This window comes from Cervus canadensis, chromosome 32 (assembly GCF_019320065.1).
Source record: "Cervus canadensis isolate Bull #8, Minnesota chromosome 32, ASM1932006v1, whole genome shotgun sequence".
Taxonomy (NCBI): Eukaryota; Metazoa; Chordata; class Mammalia; order Artiodactyla; family Cervidae; genus Cervus; species Cervus canadensis.
This window is the reverse complement of record NC_057417.1, coordinates 35,178,703-35,194,294: the sequence shown is the minus strand read 5'-3', so window position 1 is coordinate 35,194,294 and position 15,592 is coordinate 35,178,703. Positions and strand designations below refer to the sequence as shown.

The 15,592-nt window shown below is 65.4% G+C and overlaps 1 protein-coding gene and 1 long non-coding RNA gene across 3 annotated transcripts in view; one reads left to right on the top strand and one right to left on the bottom strand.

The window, feature by feature from the left end:
* Positions 1-15,592, bottom strand: part of ADAP1 (ArfGAP with dual PH domains 1) — a 36,516-nt gene that overhangs the window by 1,804 nt on the left and 19,120 nt on the right. Inside the window, exons 3-10 of one of the 2 annotated variants that reach the window (XM_043454860.1) lie at positions 12,782-12,873; positions 10,058-10,140; positions 3,600-3,712; positions 2,946-3,092; positions 1,208-1,291; positions 853-915; positions 479-547; positions 80-308 (exon numbers count right to left, since the gene is read on the bottom strand). In XM_043454860.1, coding sequence (XP_043310795.1) covers positions 80-308; positions 479-547; positions 853-915; positions 1,208-1,291; positions 2,946-3,092; positions 3,600-3,712; positions 10,058-10,140; positions 12,782-12,873 — 880 coding nt within the window. Of the gene's footprint in view, positions 1-79; positions 309-478; positions 551-852; positions 916-1,207; positions 1,292-2,945; positions 3,093-3,599; positions 3,713-10,057; positions 10,141-12,781; positions 12,874-15,592 lie in introns of both variants that reach the window. The other variant, XM_043454858.1, reaches the window with a different exon arrangement.
* Positions 3,709-5,414, top strand: LOC122432756. Its single transcript, XR_006266954.1, has 3 exons — positions 3,709-4,171; positions 4,286-4,373; positions 4,474-5,414. It is a non-coding gene; the product is annotated as an uncharacterized LOC122432756 (long non-coding RNA).

The window sequence follows — 15,592 nt, the reverse complement described above, 5'->3', positions numbered from 1 at the left end:
CTGCGAAAGGACAGGGCCCTGCCGGGTCACGGCCACGTGGGGCCGCGGGGCTCCCCCTCCGCCAGCCCGCCCGCCTCACCTGCGTACTCCTGGGGCAGCATGGGCCTGTCCACCACCTTCCGGAGCGCCTCCATCCACGCCCGCTGCTCCGACTCCGTCTCGCAGGCCAGCAGAAACCGGCGCTCTGGCGTGACGATGGTGATCCCGTGAGGCCAGTGATGGCCCTGGGTGGATGGTGGGAGTCCGTCCAGCACCGTGTAGCCGCTCTCTCTGCTGCCGATGAAGACTTCCCCGCGGGCGAAGGCATCCTGGGGGAGAACCGGGTGGGCTGCACGGGGCGGCTGCGCCCGCCTGAGTCACTCAGCTGCATGCGGCGCTCGGCCTGGCCCGGCCCTTCACCCAGCAGACCACCCGGGCCCGTCTGCCTTGCAGTGACGGAAGGGCACAGCCACACCTCAGGGGCCGCGTCTGGCCTTACCAGCGGGTCCTTGAAGTACATGAGCCTGCGGTCGTCCATGGTGAACCAGCGCTTGCGGAAGCCTTCTGTCTGCTGGGGGGTGAGGGCACAGGTCGGCCGGAGGCGCTGCCTCCCCAGGGGCCCCGTGCCTGCCCTCCGCACCCCTGCGGCAGAGACCCCGGGTGCACAGGGGCAGGAGGCAGGGCTCGGAGCTGACCAGGCCGGACCCAGAGCCGCAGGAGCGCGGGTCAGTGGAGCCCATGCTCACAACACACACGGTGGGGGGGGGGGTTGCTGGCACCGTTTATCCCCTACCCTGTCCCGCCCAGCCCCGGGTGATGGGGATGGGACCTCGTTGTGAGGCCCAGGCGTCCAGGTCGCTGGGTCAGACCCACCTTGGGCCCCGTCTTCTCCATGTAGCCCTCCTGAAGGTAGTTCCTGGACAGCTTTGGCACCAGCTGGGGCGGAACCAGGCGGCGTGGGCCTAGGGGCCTCCCCACCCTGCCCCAGCCGCAGCCTCCCCGTGCTGCCCCCTCCCCGCCAGCCACCACCCCCTCCCGTCCCTCCCCTCCCCCCTCCCCACAGTGATGCTGAGCCCCCTGGAACAAACCCCTGTGGTCTCCAGGGACTTCAGGCCACTTGGTGGCCGGGGTCTCTGGGGGCCACGTGACCCTCAATCGGCTCCCAGCTGCCCATCCCAGACGAGGGCACACATCCCCCCTTGGAGTCACAGGGGCAGCTCCCACTCACGTCTGCGTCGCTGGCCCCCGGGAAGGCCACCTGCAGGTAGTGGAAGCGGGCGGCGCGGAGCGCGTTGAACCAGTCCACCATCTCCTGGGGTCAGAGGCTGGGTGAGAGCCACGCCGCGGGGCCCTGCCACGTCCCCCCCAGCCCCACCCGCCTGCGACCCTCAGAGCAGCTCCCCTGTGCGCCGGCCTTTCCTCAGATGGGGCTGTTTTTATGACTGGATGTTGGCCTGGAAGGAGGCGTGTCTATTTATAGACCTACCCAGAGCCTGCTCTCACCAACTGCACCAGTGTTCTTAGGTCAGTCTCCCAAGGCACTTGAAATAAAAGAAATAAACAGTGGGACCTAATCAAAGTCAAAAGGAAAGGAAACTGAACAAAATGAAGAGGCAGCCTGCAGACTGGGAGGAAATACCTGCAAACGGTGCTGCCCATGAGGGTTTAATTCCCACAAACTCATTCAACTCAGCGACAGAAAAACAGCTCAATCCAGAAACGGGCAGGAGACCTAAACAGACATTTCTCTAAAGAAAACATGCAGGTGGCCAACAGGCACAGGGAAAGATGTTCAACATCACTCATGGTCAGAGAACCGCAGGTCAAAACTAGTGGGGCACCGTCAGACACCAGAATGGCCGTCGTTAGTTACCAATAACACATGCTGGAGCGGCTGTGGGGAAAAGGGAACCACCTTCATTGGTGTGAGTGTAAATTGGTGCAGCCACGTGGAGAACAGTGTGGAAGTTCCTCAAAAAACAAGAGAACTACCATGTGATCCTGCGGTCCCACTCCTGGGAGCAGGAGTAGAGAAAACTGACTCAGACTCGTTTGAAGACGTACAGGCAGCCTGCGTGTCCATGGACAGATGAATAGGTGAAGATTTGTGTGCACACACAAATATTAGCCATTTTAGAATGAAATGGATGCCATCTGCAGCAATGTGGATGCACCCAGAAAGTCACTAAGTCAGGAAAAGACAAATACCATTTGAGGTCACTTACACGTGGAATCTAAAATACGACAGAAACGAGCTTTCATGAAACAGAAATAGCCTCACAGAGCACAGACTTGGGGTTGCCGAGGGGGAGGCTGGGCCGCGCAGCCGCAGACGAGCTTGCAGGAGGGTAAGGGCCGGTCTGCTGGGCTCAGGGAGCTCTATTCCGCACCCCGTGGCAGACCGCAGCGGACGGGAACGTGAGAAAGTTAAGGCGACTAGAGTTCAGTGAAATTAAACAACAAAAACACGAAACCCAGGACGGGCCAGAACAAACAACTGGTGCTGGGAAAACAATGTCCACACGCCAGAGAATGAGACTGCACCCTAACTCACACCACAGATGAATCAAAGGCTGAAATGTGAGCCTCAAAGCAGCAAAGTTTACAAGAACAGGGGGCCATGACACTGGACTTGGCAGTGACTTCTTGACTATGAGCCCAAAGGCACATGCGGCCAAAGGAACACATTTTAAAACATTTTGAAATACTGTGCATCAGAAGACTGCAGTGCGCACAGCCCACAGAGCGGCCAGGCACACGGAGACCTCGCCGGAGTGACCCACTGAGGCCAGACCTGGGGCTCTGCCCGGAGGCCCACCCTCGCCAGGCCCTGGGGCGGGGCTCCCAGGTCCCCTCCCCCGCAGGGCCCAGCCGGCTCCCACTGCAGCCACGGCCGGTGGTCCGGGGCCAGGCAGGCTCTCCTTGGACAGTGGTGGTCCGGCCCCACCGCTCAGCCGTGCGCCCACCTTCCCGTCCTCATGGTAGACGAAGATGTTGCGGGTGCTGTTGTCCTTCAGGTAGGTGACCTGCAGGCCGTGCGGGTGGCCGATCTTGGCTGGCTGGAAAGTGGCGTTCAGATGCTCGATCTTCATGACGGCCTTGGGCTCCTTGGCCTGGGGAGCAGGGCCAGGCCTCAGCACTAGGCAGGCAGGGCGGATGCTGGCCCCACACTTGGGTGCTGTGTGGCTCTGAGCAAGTTACTTACTTACCCTTTCTGGGTCTGCGCTTCCTCATCTAAGGGAACCACGCCTTGTCAGGAGGTGTGAGGGCGGGCCATCTGGTCCACCCCACCCTAGGCCGGGTGCCCCCTTCCTGCTCCCCACCCTGCCAGCCTGACCTCTCCCCTCTCCTTGCCCTGGGGCTGCAGATGCCCCGGTGCCCTCGGGCAGGGCCAGCCAGCCCCTCCACACGCTGCCCAGGGTCCCCCTGACCTGCCTGCAGGGTGCCAGTCCCGTCCCTCGGGGGCCTAGGAGTGCCTCCAGCGCCACCCACACCAGGGGGAATGGCTGTGACCAGCAGCGGGCGGAGGGTCCCCACGACAGGGGCGGGAGGGGCAGTGTGTCTCCCGGGAGAGCGCGGGGCAGCTGGGGGTGTGGCACCGGCCCCCGAACCCCACTCACGTCACTCCTGTTGAAGTACTTCAGGGCCCCCTCGCGCTCCGTCAGCACGAACTTCCGGCTTAAGAACTGCCCGTTGTCCCGGCCGCGCTTCCAGAGGAAGCCTTCTCGGTACCCTGGGGGGAGGGCATGGTTGGACGGCCGCCCTGACGGGGGACTGGTGGTCGTGCTCCTGTCCAGGGGCCCGCCCCCCGGGGGTGGGGGGCTCCCGAGCGTCTCCGGACCGTGGGTCGCCCTCTTCCTTTTCCTGGGTGGGCGGGAGGCACGTGGCGCCCACGGGCTCTGCAGGCCTGGGGCTGGTGGCAGCCAAACACCCAGACGCAGAGCACCACGGGCCCAGAGAGACGGGGCGGGGTGAGAGGCGCCAGACGCAGCCTCGGCCGAGAACAGGGGAGCCCCCGGGGAGCCGGCCCTGACCTCCGGGCCTGGGGTCTGTCACGTCGCTTGAAGGCAGCCTGCGGTTGGGCCCGCAGCGGCGGGCGGGGGAGGCAGACCCTCAGGGGACGCATCCACCCCGACCCCTCTTGCCCTTTCTTTCCCCTTTGCCTGTTCTGGGCCCCGTGTGAGTGTCACAGGTCGGGGCCCCGTGTGAGTGTCACGGGTCGGGTCAGGGCCCCGTGTCAGTGTCACGGGTCGGGTCGGGGCCCCGTGTGAGTGTCACAGGTCGGGGCCCCGTGTGAGTATCACAGGTCGGGGCCCCGTGTGAGTGTCACGGATCGGGTCAGGGCCCCGTGTGAGTGTCACAGGTCGGGTCAGGGCCCCGTGTGAGTGTCACAGGTCGGGGCCCAGTGTGAGTGTCACGGGGGCGTCACGGGTCGGGGCCCCGTGTGAGTGTCACGGGGGCGTCACGGGTCGGGGCCCCGTGTGAGTGTCACAGGTCGGGGCCCAGTGTGAGTGTCACAGGTCGGGTCAGGGCCCCGTGTGAGTGTCACAGGTCGGGGCCCAGTGTGAGTGTCACGGGGGCGTCACGGGTCGGGGCCCCGTGTGAGTGTCACAGGTCGGGGCCCCGTGTGAGTGTCACAGGTTGGGTCAGGGCCCCGTGTGAGTGTCACGGGTCGGGGCCCCATGTGAGTGTCACAGGTCGGGTCAGGGCCCCGTGTGAGTGTCACGGGGGCGTCACGGGTCGGGGCCCCCAGCTGGCCCTCTGGGCCGGCCTTGCCCGGCGCTGCCCCCTGCTGGCGGGGACCGCAGGCTGCAGCTGTCCCAGTCGGGATGCCACCACGAGGTGCTGACCCCCAGCCTCCGGCTCCCTGCCCGCCAGCCGCCGGACACCACGGCCACGGGGCATTCCTCTGCGCTCCAGACACGCGGCTATAAAAGGGTGGCGGCCTGGCATCGGGGCCGCGGGCCCCTGTCTGCAGTGCGACAGGCCAGGTGGGGCCTCCGACCACCCCCACGACGCGGAGAGCACCCCCGCCCTGTACCCGCAGTGTGGCGCTGTGTCCACGCCCCCAGCTGAAGCCGGGCCGCCCTGGCACGTGTGCGGACTGACTAAACGAGCGGAGGCTCCGCCCAGGGCAAGGCCAGAAGACTCCTTGCCGGCCTCCCCAACCCGGAGTCAGCTACAGAGCAGTGCCCGAGATGCAGCCCTTCTGCGAGGACGGTCCCCGCCGGCACCCTGCCCGCACGGGACACAGCCAGCCAAGCATGTGCTCCGCTGTCTCATGGCCCCCAGATGGGCCTCCGGACAGTCCTGTGGTCACCCCCCAGCCGAGGACGCGGCTGAGGCGGCCAGGGGTCCTGTCCAAGGCCGCCGGCCAGCGAGCGTGCAGTTGCAGGTTGGGGCCGCCAGGGGGCAGCAGCGCCCCGGGCCGGCCTGGGCTGGGGCGTCCCCGCTGTGGCCCAGATGGAGCTCCAGCCGGTCACCCTGACCCCGCTGACCCGCCTCGGCCAGTGCAACGGGGCAGGCTCCCAGGCCCGACGGCGAGCGGCCAAGAGGCTCGGTTTCGGGTGTGTGACGTGGCAGCGGTGTTTCCGGGTGGGCACCTGCCAGCCTCCGACGCCCCCCGGGGGATGGGCGGCTCTTCGGCCACAGCGTGAAGCCCGCGGCCGAGACACCCTCTCTCCGCGGCCCTGCGCCGTGAGGAAGGACGCGGCAGCCCAGGCCCTGCCGCGGGCACCGCCACCCAGCAAGGCCTGGGCCCCAAGCCGGGTCCCAGGCCAGCCGCCCGCCAGCAGGCCCAGCCCGGGGACCCCGAGCAGCGCCCACCCTGGGGGCCCGTCTGTGCAGCGTGGCCGTCTGCTCCCGAAGGGCTGGCCAGTGCTGGGTCAGAGGTCACAGGGTTCACTCAGCACTGCTGAGCGCCAGCTGCGTGCCCCACGCGGTGCTGCGGGAGGAGCCGGGCTGCCCCCCACTCAGCCACCTCTGCTCCGGAAGCCCTGCATGGAGTGGCCGGGACGCCAGCAAGGGCTCCGGATTCCAGTGCTGCCCACCCCGGGGACGACACAAGGGAGCCGGCTCCCCGGCTGACCGTCCCCGAAGGGGCAAGCAGCGGGCAGCTTCTCATCAAGCTCAACACGCACATCCCACGCGACCCCGAGAGACGTGAAAACACAACCGCGACGAAAACACGCTCACGTGTCTTCAGCAGCTTCACTCGTCCGCGTCTCACACGACACGACAGACGTCCCTCAGCTGGGGACCAGCTGGACCCCGACCCTGGGCGCTGCCCACCAGGGTCGACTGCCGGTCGGATGCGGGGCGCCGGGAGCGGCCGTCTGTGAGCAGAGGGGCGCACGCGGGCGGAGACCGGGTGGGGTCGTGTTCCCCGCTGGCAGACCTCTCCCTCAGGGTGTAAATCACATGTTAACCTTTACAAACTGCAGCAGGGACCGCACGGCCTTTCTCCGAGGAGACAGGCCTGCTGGGGCCCAGGCCAGGCTTCCGCGCACAGAGCCGCACTGTGGGGGAGATGGGTCCCCACACGGTGACTTCTGTCTGGGGGTCTGAGGTGCAGGGGGGCCCCAGGCAGGAGGCACTCAGGACAGCCGCCTCACCGCCTCCCCAGGAGGGCCAGGACCTGGCTTCTAGGTTCTGTGCCCCAAAGGTCAGCGTGGGAGCCCAGGCCTCTACCACCTGGGTTCCAGGCTGCTTCGGCCAGAACGGGGAAAGGGAAAGGTGGGAGGCGGGCCCCCCTCCTGGGATATTCTGGGAACGTTCCAGGCTTTGGGAACCACATGTAGGGTGTCTGCTTCTGGGTGTGGACACACGTGTGAACCTGAGAACTGCATGCAACTGGGCCATCTGAGCCCAGACTGAGCACACACACATGAACGTGTGTGATCTGTGGCTACATGCACTGCGGGAACACGTGTGAACAAGTGGATGCACATGAATGTGCATGCAGCTGTGTATGGCCACGCGTGTGAGCCCTGTGTGAACAAACACGGGCTGTGTCAGGGTGCTACAGACTCACCAGCCTTGCATGTTTTCGCCCCACCCAGGGCCGCCTCAGCCCGTGTGCCCCCCACACCACATCACTGCATGCTGCCCCAGCAATGGTGCACCCCACACGCGGCCCCGGGCCCCTCTGCCTCTGAGGGGATAGACCCCACGCACGGCCATGGGCTCCATGGTCTCTGAGCGGATGGACCCCACACGTGGCCCCGGCCCCCCCGGTCTCTGAGGGATGGACCTGTGAGGCTGGGCCAGTCGGGCCACGGCATGAAGCGCTGGGTGTGGGTGACGGGCGGTCCTCGGGACAACAGGAGCCCTGTTGCCTGTGAAAGGCGGCCTTTGAGGCTCGGTACAGGCGGGGACAGTCTGGGGACGGCGCCAGGAGCGGCCGGTTCCTGGGGTCAGCCGGCCGAGGGGCCTGTGGGCGGCGGGAGGTGCGGCCTGGCCCGGGCGCCACGTATCTCTGCCGCATTATCTCGGGGCAAGCGCCTCCCGCACCCTGACCTTGGCCGAGGGCAGCGTGGGCAGCACCTGCTGTCTCGCTGCTGCCGCAGCAGAGCCATTGAGCCGGGCTGGCGCCTGCGGTCCCACCCACGGCCGCAGCCACACACTGGGGGGCCCTGCCTGACGGGGGCACGTCAGCACCCCCAGGCGAGCCAACCCCGACCCGGGAGGTCACCCCTGCCCCTCTGTCCTCACGGGCACCTCGTCCACGGTGGCTTCTGGGCGGGACGGTGCCCCCGCCCCTCGCAGTTGAGTCCTTGGATCCTGGGACGTGCAGCGTCCACCCGCTGCAGACCCCGCGATGCCACGCTGCTGCTTAGGCTGCCCGGCTCAGCCCACGCACCCTCCCTGCGGGCCGCGGGCCTCCTTCCCCGCGGCTGTGGGTGTGTCGGCCCCCCATGCATGTGAGAGGCCCCCAGGAACCCTGGCGCTCCTCGCAGGGGCTGTGCATTGAGGGGGCCGACCAGCCAGGGCAGCTGCTCCACCACCCTGGACGCGGGCACAGGGAGGTGCGGGTGGGCCCGAGGGCAGGAGATGGGGGCTGGGGGCCTAGCCCCCTCCATCCGGGCACAGCGCGGGCAGGGCTCCAGTCTCAGGGTCTCCGGCCAGCTAGCTGGGCAGAGGGAGCAGTGCTCCGGGTGTCCCTGGCCACCACCCTCTCCCCGGGAGGCCTGGGGAGGCAGGTGGGGAAGGGGCAGCCCCACCATGACCACAAGACAGGCCACTCAGGGCAGCGCTGGGCACCTCTGGGTCCCCAGGGCACCTCCCCACAGTACCCTGAGGGGGCCTCGCCCCAAGGGTGCTTGCGGAGGGCTGTCATGGGGTCCTGCATACCCAGGACACTTCCTGAGAATCTCAGGGCACCCGGGACTCCGCTGGGTGAGGGGGGTGGGGGACCACAGGCTTGGATTCCCAGGGCTCGAGGCGGCGGCATTTACCCTCGGTGGGTGGTGGCTTTGAATAAATGAGAAGAAAGCCTGGCCAGGGGTCGCTGCCCTGAGCCCGGGGGCAGAGATGCAGCCAAGGCCAGGGCCTCCCTACTCAGGGCTGAGTGCTCAGAGGAAAGCGGGCAGCCTCCCGCAGAGGAGCTGACGCCCAGTGGGGCCAGCACTGTCCCCCGCGAGGCCTGCACCGTGCCCGGCGGGCCCTTGGCAACTGCCCCAGCTGCAATGCCCCTGGGGCCAGCTGAACCTGCCCGCCTCACGTGACCCCGAGAGGGGCTGGCCCTCTGCTGCCCCCCATGCCACAGACGGCCCCACATGCCTGACACCGAACAGGTGACGAAGGCGCCTCCGCAGGCCGACCCGGCCACCCGCACCTCACCCCACCACACGCACCCTGCAGGCTCCCCAGCCCAGGCCCATGTCCAGCGCCCTGAGGTCCGGGGGACATTTCAGGAGAGGGATGGCAGCAACATCGGGGGACCCCAGGAGTGGGGGGTCTGAAACAAGGGGCCCCAGGCCCTGCACCCAGCGGCACCTGCAGACGCCCCTGACGGAGGGTCAACGTGCTGCTGCCCCGGGAGAGTCCAGAGCGGGGCTGGCTCGTGCACCCCCGGGCCCTGGGACTGGGCCCCCTGCCCCCCCCCGAGCAGTCGGGACCAGAGCTAAGGCCCCTCCCGGCACCCGGGGGAAGTGGGACCCGACGGCGTTTCCAGCCAGGCGGGAAGTCTGGAGCTGCTGCAGTGAAGCCTCCTCCGGGGGGCTGGTGCCACCTGAGGTGGAACCGGGAAAGACGGGCCACATCCTCAGGGCACTGACCGCTGAGTGAGCCCTGGGGTCAGGCTGGGCCTGGAGCCAGCGCCACCGCGAGCCCACCCTCCTGTCTGCTTGACGCCCACTGGGTTGGACCCCACAGCCAGAGGTCCTGATGCAGGAACAGACGACACCCTGCCTCTGGCTCTGAACCGAGGTCACACGCCACACGCTCCAGACCCCTGAGGTGTTCGTACCTGGGAGACAGGAGCAGGCTGTGGGGTGAGCATCCCGGGGCCCCAGAGCAGGGCCGGGTCCCAGGCAGGATGAGTGTGGGAGTGCTGGGGCTGAACAGGCACCTGCGCCCACGGGCCCGTGGATCTCAGGGGTGGATGGTAATTGAACCAAGGCCACAACCCCGTCCTGCGACCACCTGCCAGGTAGGAGCGGGGTGCACGCAGAGCCCCTCGGCCGACAGACGGTACAGGGGCCGGTCCCGCCCGCGTCTGATCACCACAGCAGCAGAAGGCCCTGTGCTGACTGAGCCCCCAGGGCCTGGCCCACCCTCTGCAGGCCCACCTGGGCCCAGGCCTGTCCAGGCCCCTGCGGACAGCCCCGCCCACCCTGTGGGGGCAAAGACACAGCCCCCAGGGGCCCAGAGGGCCCCGGGCAGCCCCACCCTCGGCCAGGGTCCAGGGCGGAGCTGTGAGCAGCTGTAGGACCCTTGCGGCCAGGTCAGCCAGCCGGTGTTGAGGGCCGGTGGATGGACACGGGCTCAGTGAAGCGGCTGGCCAGGTTCCTCAGGGCCCCGCTCCGGTTCTGGGGGGCGAGGGGCGGGCAGGACGCCCAGGCGCAGGCAGCCTCACCTGCAGAGTAGGGCTCCTGCCGCTCGGGGTGCGTGAACTCTTGCCGCTCGTACTTGGCCCGGATCCACTGCTCCCGCAGGAGTCTGAGGAGAGAGGGCACGTGCTGGGCGAAGCCTGGCCAGAGCTGCCCGGGTGAGCTCCCGATGGGTGGATGGGCCGGGCACACCCACCGGGAGGGGCACCCCAGATCACGGCTGCCAGGAGCAGGGGGCCCCACCCGCCCCACTGACGCAGGGAGCAGGACGGGCCGGCTGCCAGCAGAGGCCAAACAGGGGCTGGCCTGACCTCCCTCAGCCCGAGGTCAGGCACCAGGAACACGGGAAGGGAGCCAGGTCCTGGCCGCTCTAGTCACGGGCCTGCTGCTAAAACTGACGTGTCCCTAGGAGCTGATCCTCCCTTTACCCAGACGGCAGGGGGCGGGGGCGGGCCCTGTGTCCAGAGACCCCACTCGGGCCAGACCCCGGCCTCCTGACTCACCACCTCATTTCATCCCAACGGCACCAGAGCCTTTGCCTGTGGGAGGCTGCTGCAGCCCCTGCACTAAGTGGGCATAGCTGGAGGTGCACTCCACGGTGTACACGGGCATTCACACGTCCCTTCCACCTCTGCATGGCATTCCACAGTGTACATGGGCATTCACACACCCCTCCCACCCCTGCATGGTACTCCAGTGTACACGGGCATTCACACGTCCCTTCCACCTCTACATGGCACTCCACAGTGTGCACGGGCATTCACACGTCCCTTCCACCTCTGCATGGCACTCCACAGTGTACACGGGCATTCACACGTCCCTTCCACCCCTGCATGGTACTCCAGTGTACACGGGCATTCACACATCCCTTCCACCTCTGCATGGTACTCCAGTGTACACGGGCATTCACAGGTCCCTTCCACCCCTGCATGGTACTCCAGTGTACACGGGCATTCACACATCCCTTCCACCTCTGCATGGCATGGCACTCCACAGTGTACACGGGCATTCACACGTCCCTTCCACCTCTGCATGGCACTCCACAGTGTACACGGGCATTCACACGTCCCTTCCACCCCTGCATGGTACTCCAGTGTACACGGGCATTCACATGTCCCTTCCACCCCTGCATGGTACTCCAGTGTACACGGGCATTCACACGTCCCTTCCACCTCTGCATGGCATGCCACAGTGTACACGGGCATTCACACACCCTCACTACTGTATGGTCTCCACGGTGAGCTCGGCTGTCAGCCCCACACCCTCCTGGTCTCATGGCTGCCTGGTCAGGTTTCCTTGTTGATACCAGCCCAGTGAGGGGCCTCTCCCAGGACCCCACCCCTCCCAGCAGACCCAAGCACCTGAGTCTGGGGAGTGGAGTGGGCTTGGCTCCTGTGAGCCCTCCCCCAGCAGAGGTTTCCAGAAAGTGGGGCCCACTGGGATTCAGAGCACCCTCCCGCTGGGGCCGCCAGGTCACCCGAGAGGCCCTGACCACAGAGCCCTGCCAGGGGGCACCTCGCAGGGACCAGGCCTGTGGGAGCCTGTCCGTGGCGCCGTCTCAGGCGGTGGGCCAACCGCAGGGCAGCCCGCGGACGCGATGCCATCAGGCCGCAGAATAGCTGCTGACCTGTGGATTCACAGCCGGGCAAAGCGGCCGGGCGTGGGGCGCCAGGAGGGGTGGGGCCGGGCAAGGGGCCTGCCCACGAGGGCTTGCAGGGCGGGACGCCGTGTGCAGAGTGAGGTCAGCCTTGGCCCCCACCTGTCTAGTGGGGTCTGAACTGGCCCACCTACCAGGCTCACAGCTGGGTCACCACTCCCAGCCCCGCTGTGGCGGCCGGCAGCCCCCCATCTCCCACCCCTCATTTGAGCAGAACTAGAAACACACGAGCCCGGCATGCAGCCCGGGTCCAGGTGTCATAGGCAGGGTCCCCGGGGTGTGGGCTTCACCAAGTGAGTCAGGGGGCAACAGCGCGGGGCAAAAAGGAGAAGGTGCCGCCCGGGGGTGGGGGCCGGATGCAGGGGCCTGGGAGGAGGCTGGGCCGCGGCCCCACCATCCGTTCCAAGGAAGGGACGGTCCAGGAGGAGCCTCATCACACGGCCCTCCTCTCTAAGCACCAGGAGCGGCTTGAGGGCAGCGGGAGGTAGACGGGGAGGCCGATGGGGGGGGTGGTGAGAAGTGCTGGGGCAGAGCACTGCCGTGGGCGTGCCGGGGGTGCGGCTCGTGAGACAGGCAGCCCCCAGGAAGGACCTGAGACCCCTGGTGGGCACCTCCCGCTGGTGCTGAGCCCGACATGCGGGCCTCCCCACCTCACCCCAGGCACCTCCCCTGACCTCTGGAACCTTCCAGAACCCAGGGGTGCCCGCGGGGTGGGCAGACAGGGACACTGAGGCTCAGAGAGGCTGGCAACTGGGGTCGTGTGGGGTTGTGCCCCCAACCCTCCCCACGTCCATGCCCTGGGCACTGAGCCAGGCCGGCCACACGCTGGAGCAGCCGCCCAGCAAGCCCTCCAGAGGGCCGGGGGCGCCATGAGGACCCCGGAACCCAGGCTGGGGTTCCCGCGGAGACCTGCGTCGCCTGGAGCCCAGGCCGGCTGTCCCCACGCTGCCCACCACCGCTGCCACACCAGGAAACAAAACCAAGCGGGGGAGCCCCAGGACAGGGCTCCCGGACACGGGCTGGCCCACCCTCCCGCCTCCGGAGCGCGGCCAGCTGCGGACCAGCGACGCAGACAGGGCCCCTTTGTACTCACTGGCAGTCGGAGGCCGAGGGCCGGTAATAGAACGGGGGCACTTTGGACTCGAACGTGGCTCTGGCGATGGCGTTCCCGCGGGAGGCCATGAACTGCAAGAGACACAGCATCAGGGCCCCGACCCACAGCTGACCCGGGCCCCGGGGGCTGGCCACGGGAGGGGGCAGCACTGCCCTTCCCCACAGGTGGTGGGGCCCCGGCCCTCCAGAAAGGGCCCCTCGGGAGGGAGGCCCCCGGCCCACATCTGACCCCACCGGTCCTGGTGCACGGAGGCCAGACCGGCCCAGAAGAGGCCCACGGGCTGTGGGGCGGCCGGGCTGCAGAGAGCAGGCAGGGGGCTGCGCGCAGAGAACGAGCCCGCGGGGCGCGGACGGGCTGCCCTGCGGTGGGGGCAACGGGGGTCTCTGGAGCAGCCAGTGTGCGGTGTCTGGGCACGGATATAGCACGGGCGACAGCCCTGAGGTGGAGCAAGCTGGGTGAGCCGGAGGGAGGCCCTTGGTGTCGGGGGCGGGGGGGGCTTCCCGCAGGACCTCAAGGGCCGGGGGTGGCGTGGGTCCCGGGGCTCTGAGCCCGTCCGGCCGAGCGTGCGATGGATGACCGGGAAGAGCACAAACGATGAGACCCTTCAGCGAAGGCTGGGAGCAACGTGGGATCCTCAAAGCAGAGGCTGCTCCACGCAGAGAGCCATCTGGTCAGAGGCCTGACGGGAGAGGAAGCCGGCTAAGGACAGCAGCCGGGCCATCATTGCTAAGGACCAGCGGGACGAGGGCCCTTCAGTCTCTACAGAGAAACTTCCACGCGTCCCCAGGAGCAGAAGACACTGAACAAAGTCAGGCCACGCTCCAGGTGAGGGGGACGGAAAGCACGCAGTCTCCTTTGTTCATCTATGTTTAGCAATTCTCAAAAAAGAAAAAAAGAAAACCAGGAATAGAATTTTCAAGAGCTAGAATGATTCTAAAGTTCATTTGAAAGTTAACAAGCAGAAGAAAATTGTGAGAAGGAAGACGCTTCCTCGCAGATATTAAAGCCTGTTATAAAGCTACTGAGTCAAACAGTGCCAACCAGAAAGCCTAAAAGGTCCAGAAGCAGATCCAGTGGGCTCTCACACCCAGTATCAGCAGGTTCAGCAGGACGGGCCGGTACACAGTAGTGGTAACGTCTCAGATCCATGGGTGCTGATGACCAATGAGAAACTGGAAACCGTCGGAGAAAGGGGGTATGCCTTTCAGCAAAACAAAACTCCAACTTCATGAGAGGCTGAATTTCCAAAGCTAAGCAATCAAAATAGTAGACGAAGGGAATTCCCTGGCAGTCCAGCTTCCAGTGGAGAAGGCAGTTCGATCCCCAGTCGGGGAACTAAGACCCTGTATACCACACGGCAAAAAAATAGATGAAAATCACAGGTGATTTAAAACATGATTCAAGGAAAACATGGAAGGAAATCTTCAGGATTGGGGTTGGGAATGGTTTCTCGGTCACTGTGTGTGAAGTGTGCAAGTCTCTCGGTCGTGTCCAACTCTGTGCGGCCCCATGGACCACACCGTCTGTGGAATCCTCCAGGCCAGAGCACTGGAGTGGGTAGCCTCTCCCTTCTCCAGGGATCTTCCCGACCCAGGGACTGAACCAGGGACTCCTGCATTTACCAGCTGAGCCACCGGGGAAGCCCTTAGGTCTCTCTCAGGTTTCTCAGAGGTGACACCAAAACCACACGGAACAGAGGGAAAAAAAATCAACAGAACTTCACCAAAACTTAAAACTTCTGTGCTTCTAAGGACACCATCAGGAAAGGGAAAAGATGTATGAACCTTAAAAACATGAGGTTACTGAGAAGCAGACTTCTCAGGTCCTGAGACACAGCCGAGGACCACGTTGGTGTGAAACGTCCCAGACGGGCGAATCCAGGCAGGAGAGCCGCCTGGGGGTCTCAGGAAGGGGTCTCCCCTGAGGTGGGGACAACAGATGTCCTGGCAGCCGGAGGCAACGGCTGAACCGGATTGTGAACGTGCTTTATCTGCTTTTCGCTGCTGGGAGGCCGACGTACAGTGTTGGTTTCAGGCGTGAGACCTGGTGCATCGGCGCCCGCTCAGGTCGTGAGACGCTGGGGACCCTGGGCTGCCGTTACCGCCCGTGACTTATCTGTGCTAGGACTGGAATCATGCCTCCGTCTCCTGCTCCCCCACCCCTGCCCTCGAGCAACTGCCTGTTTGTTCCCCGTGCCTAAGGTCTGTTTCTGTCTTTTTCAGATTCCATATGGGAGTGAGATCGGACCTACTCGTCTTTCTGTGTCTGACAGGTTTCTCTTAGCATGAGACCCTCTAGGCCCAGCCCTGTCGTCGCAGATTGTAAAATACCACTCTCCTGGCTCAGGGATATTCCATTGTATAAGTACACATCTTCCTTATCAAGTCACCTGTAGATGCTTCCACATCTTGGCGATTGTAACTCACGCTGCAGGGAACACGTGAGTACATGTATCTTTCTGATTAAAAATGTTCTCGTGGGATTGTACCCACCAGGCTCCTCTGTCCATGGAATTCTCCAGGGGATCTTCCCGACCCAGGAATCAAACACTGCGGGTGTCTTCTTTACTGCCTGAGACACCAGGGGAGCCCCCATTCTGGCGGGCCGGCTGGGTCACATGGTAGGTCTCTCTTGTTTTCTGAGGAAACTCCACACTGTTCTCCACAGTGGCTGCGCCAGTTCACATTCCCACCAGCAGTGCAGAAGGCTCTCTTTTCTCCACATTTGTTATTTGTAGAATTTTTTTTTTTTGTGGCCACATGGCATATGGGATCTCAGTAGCACCCCCAC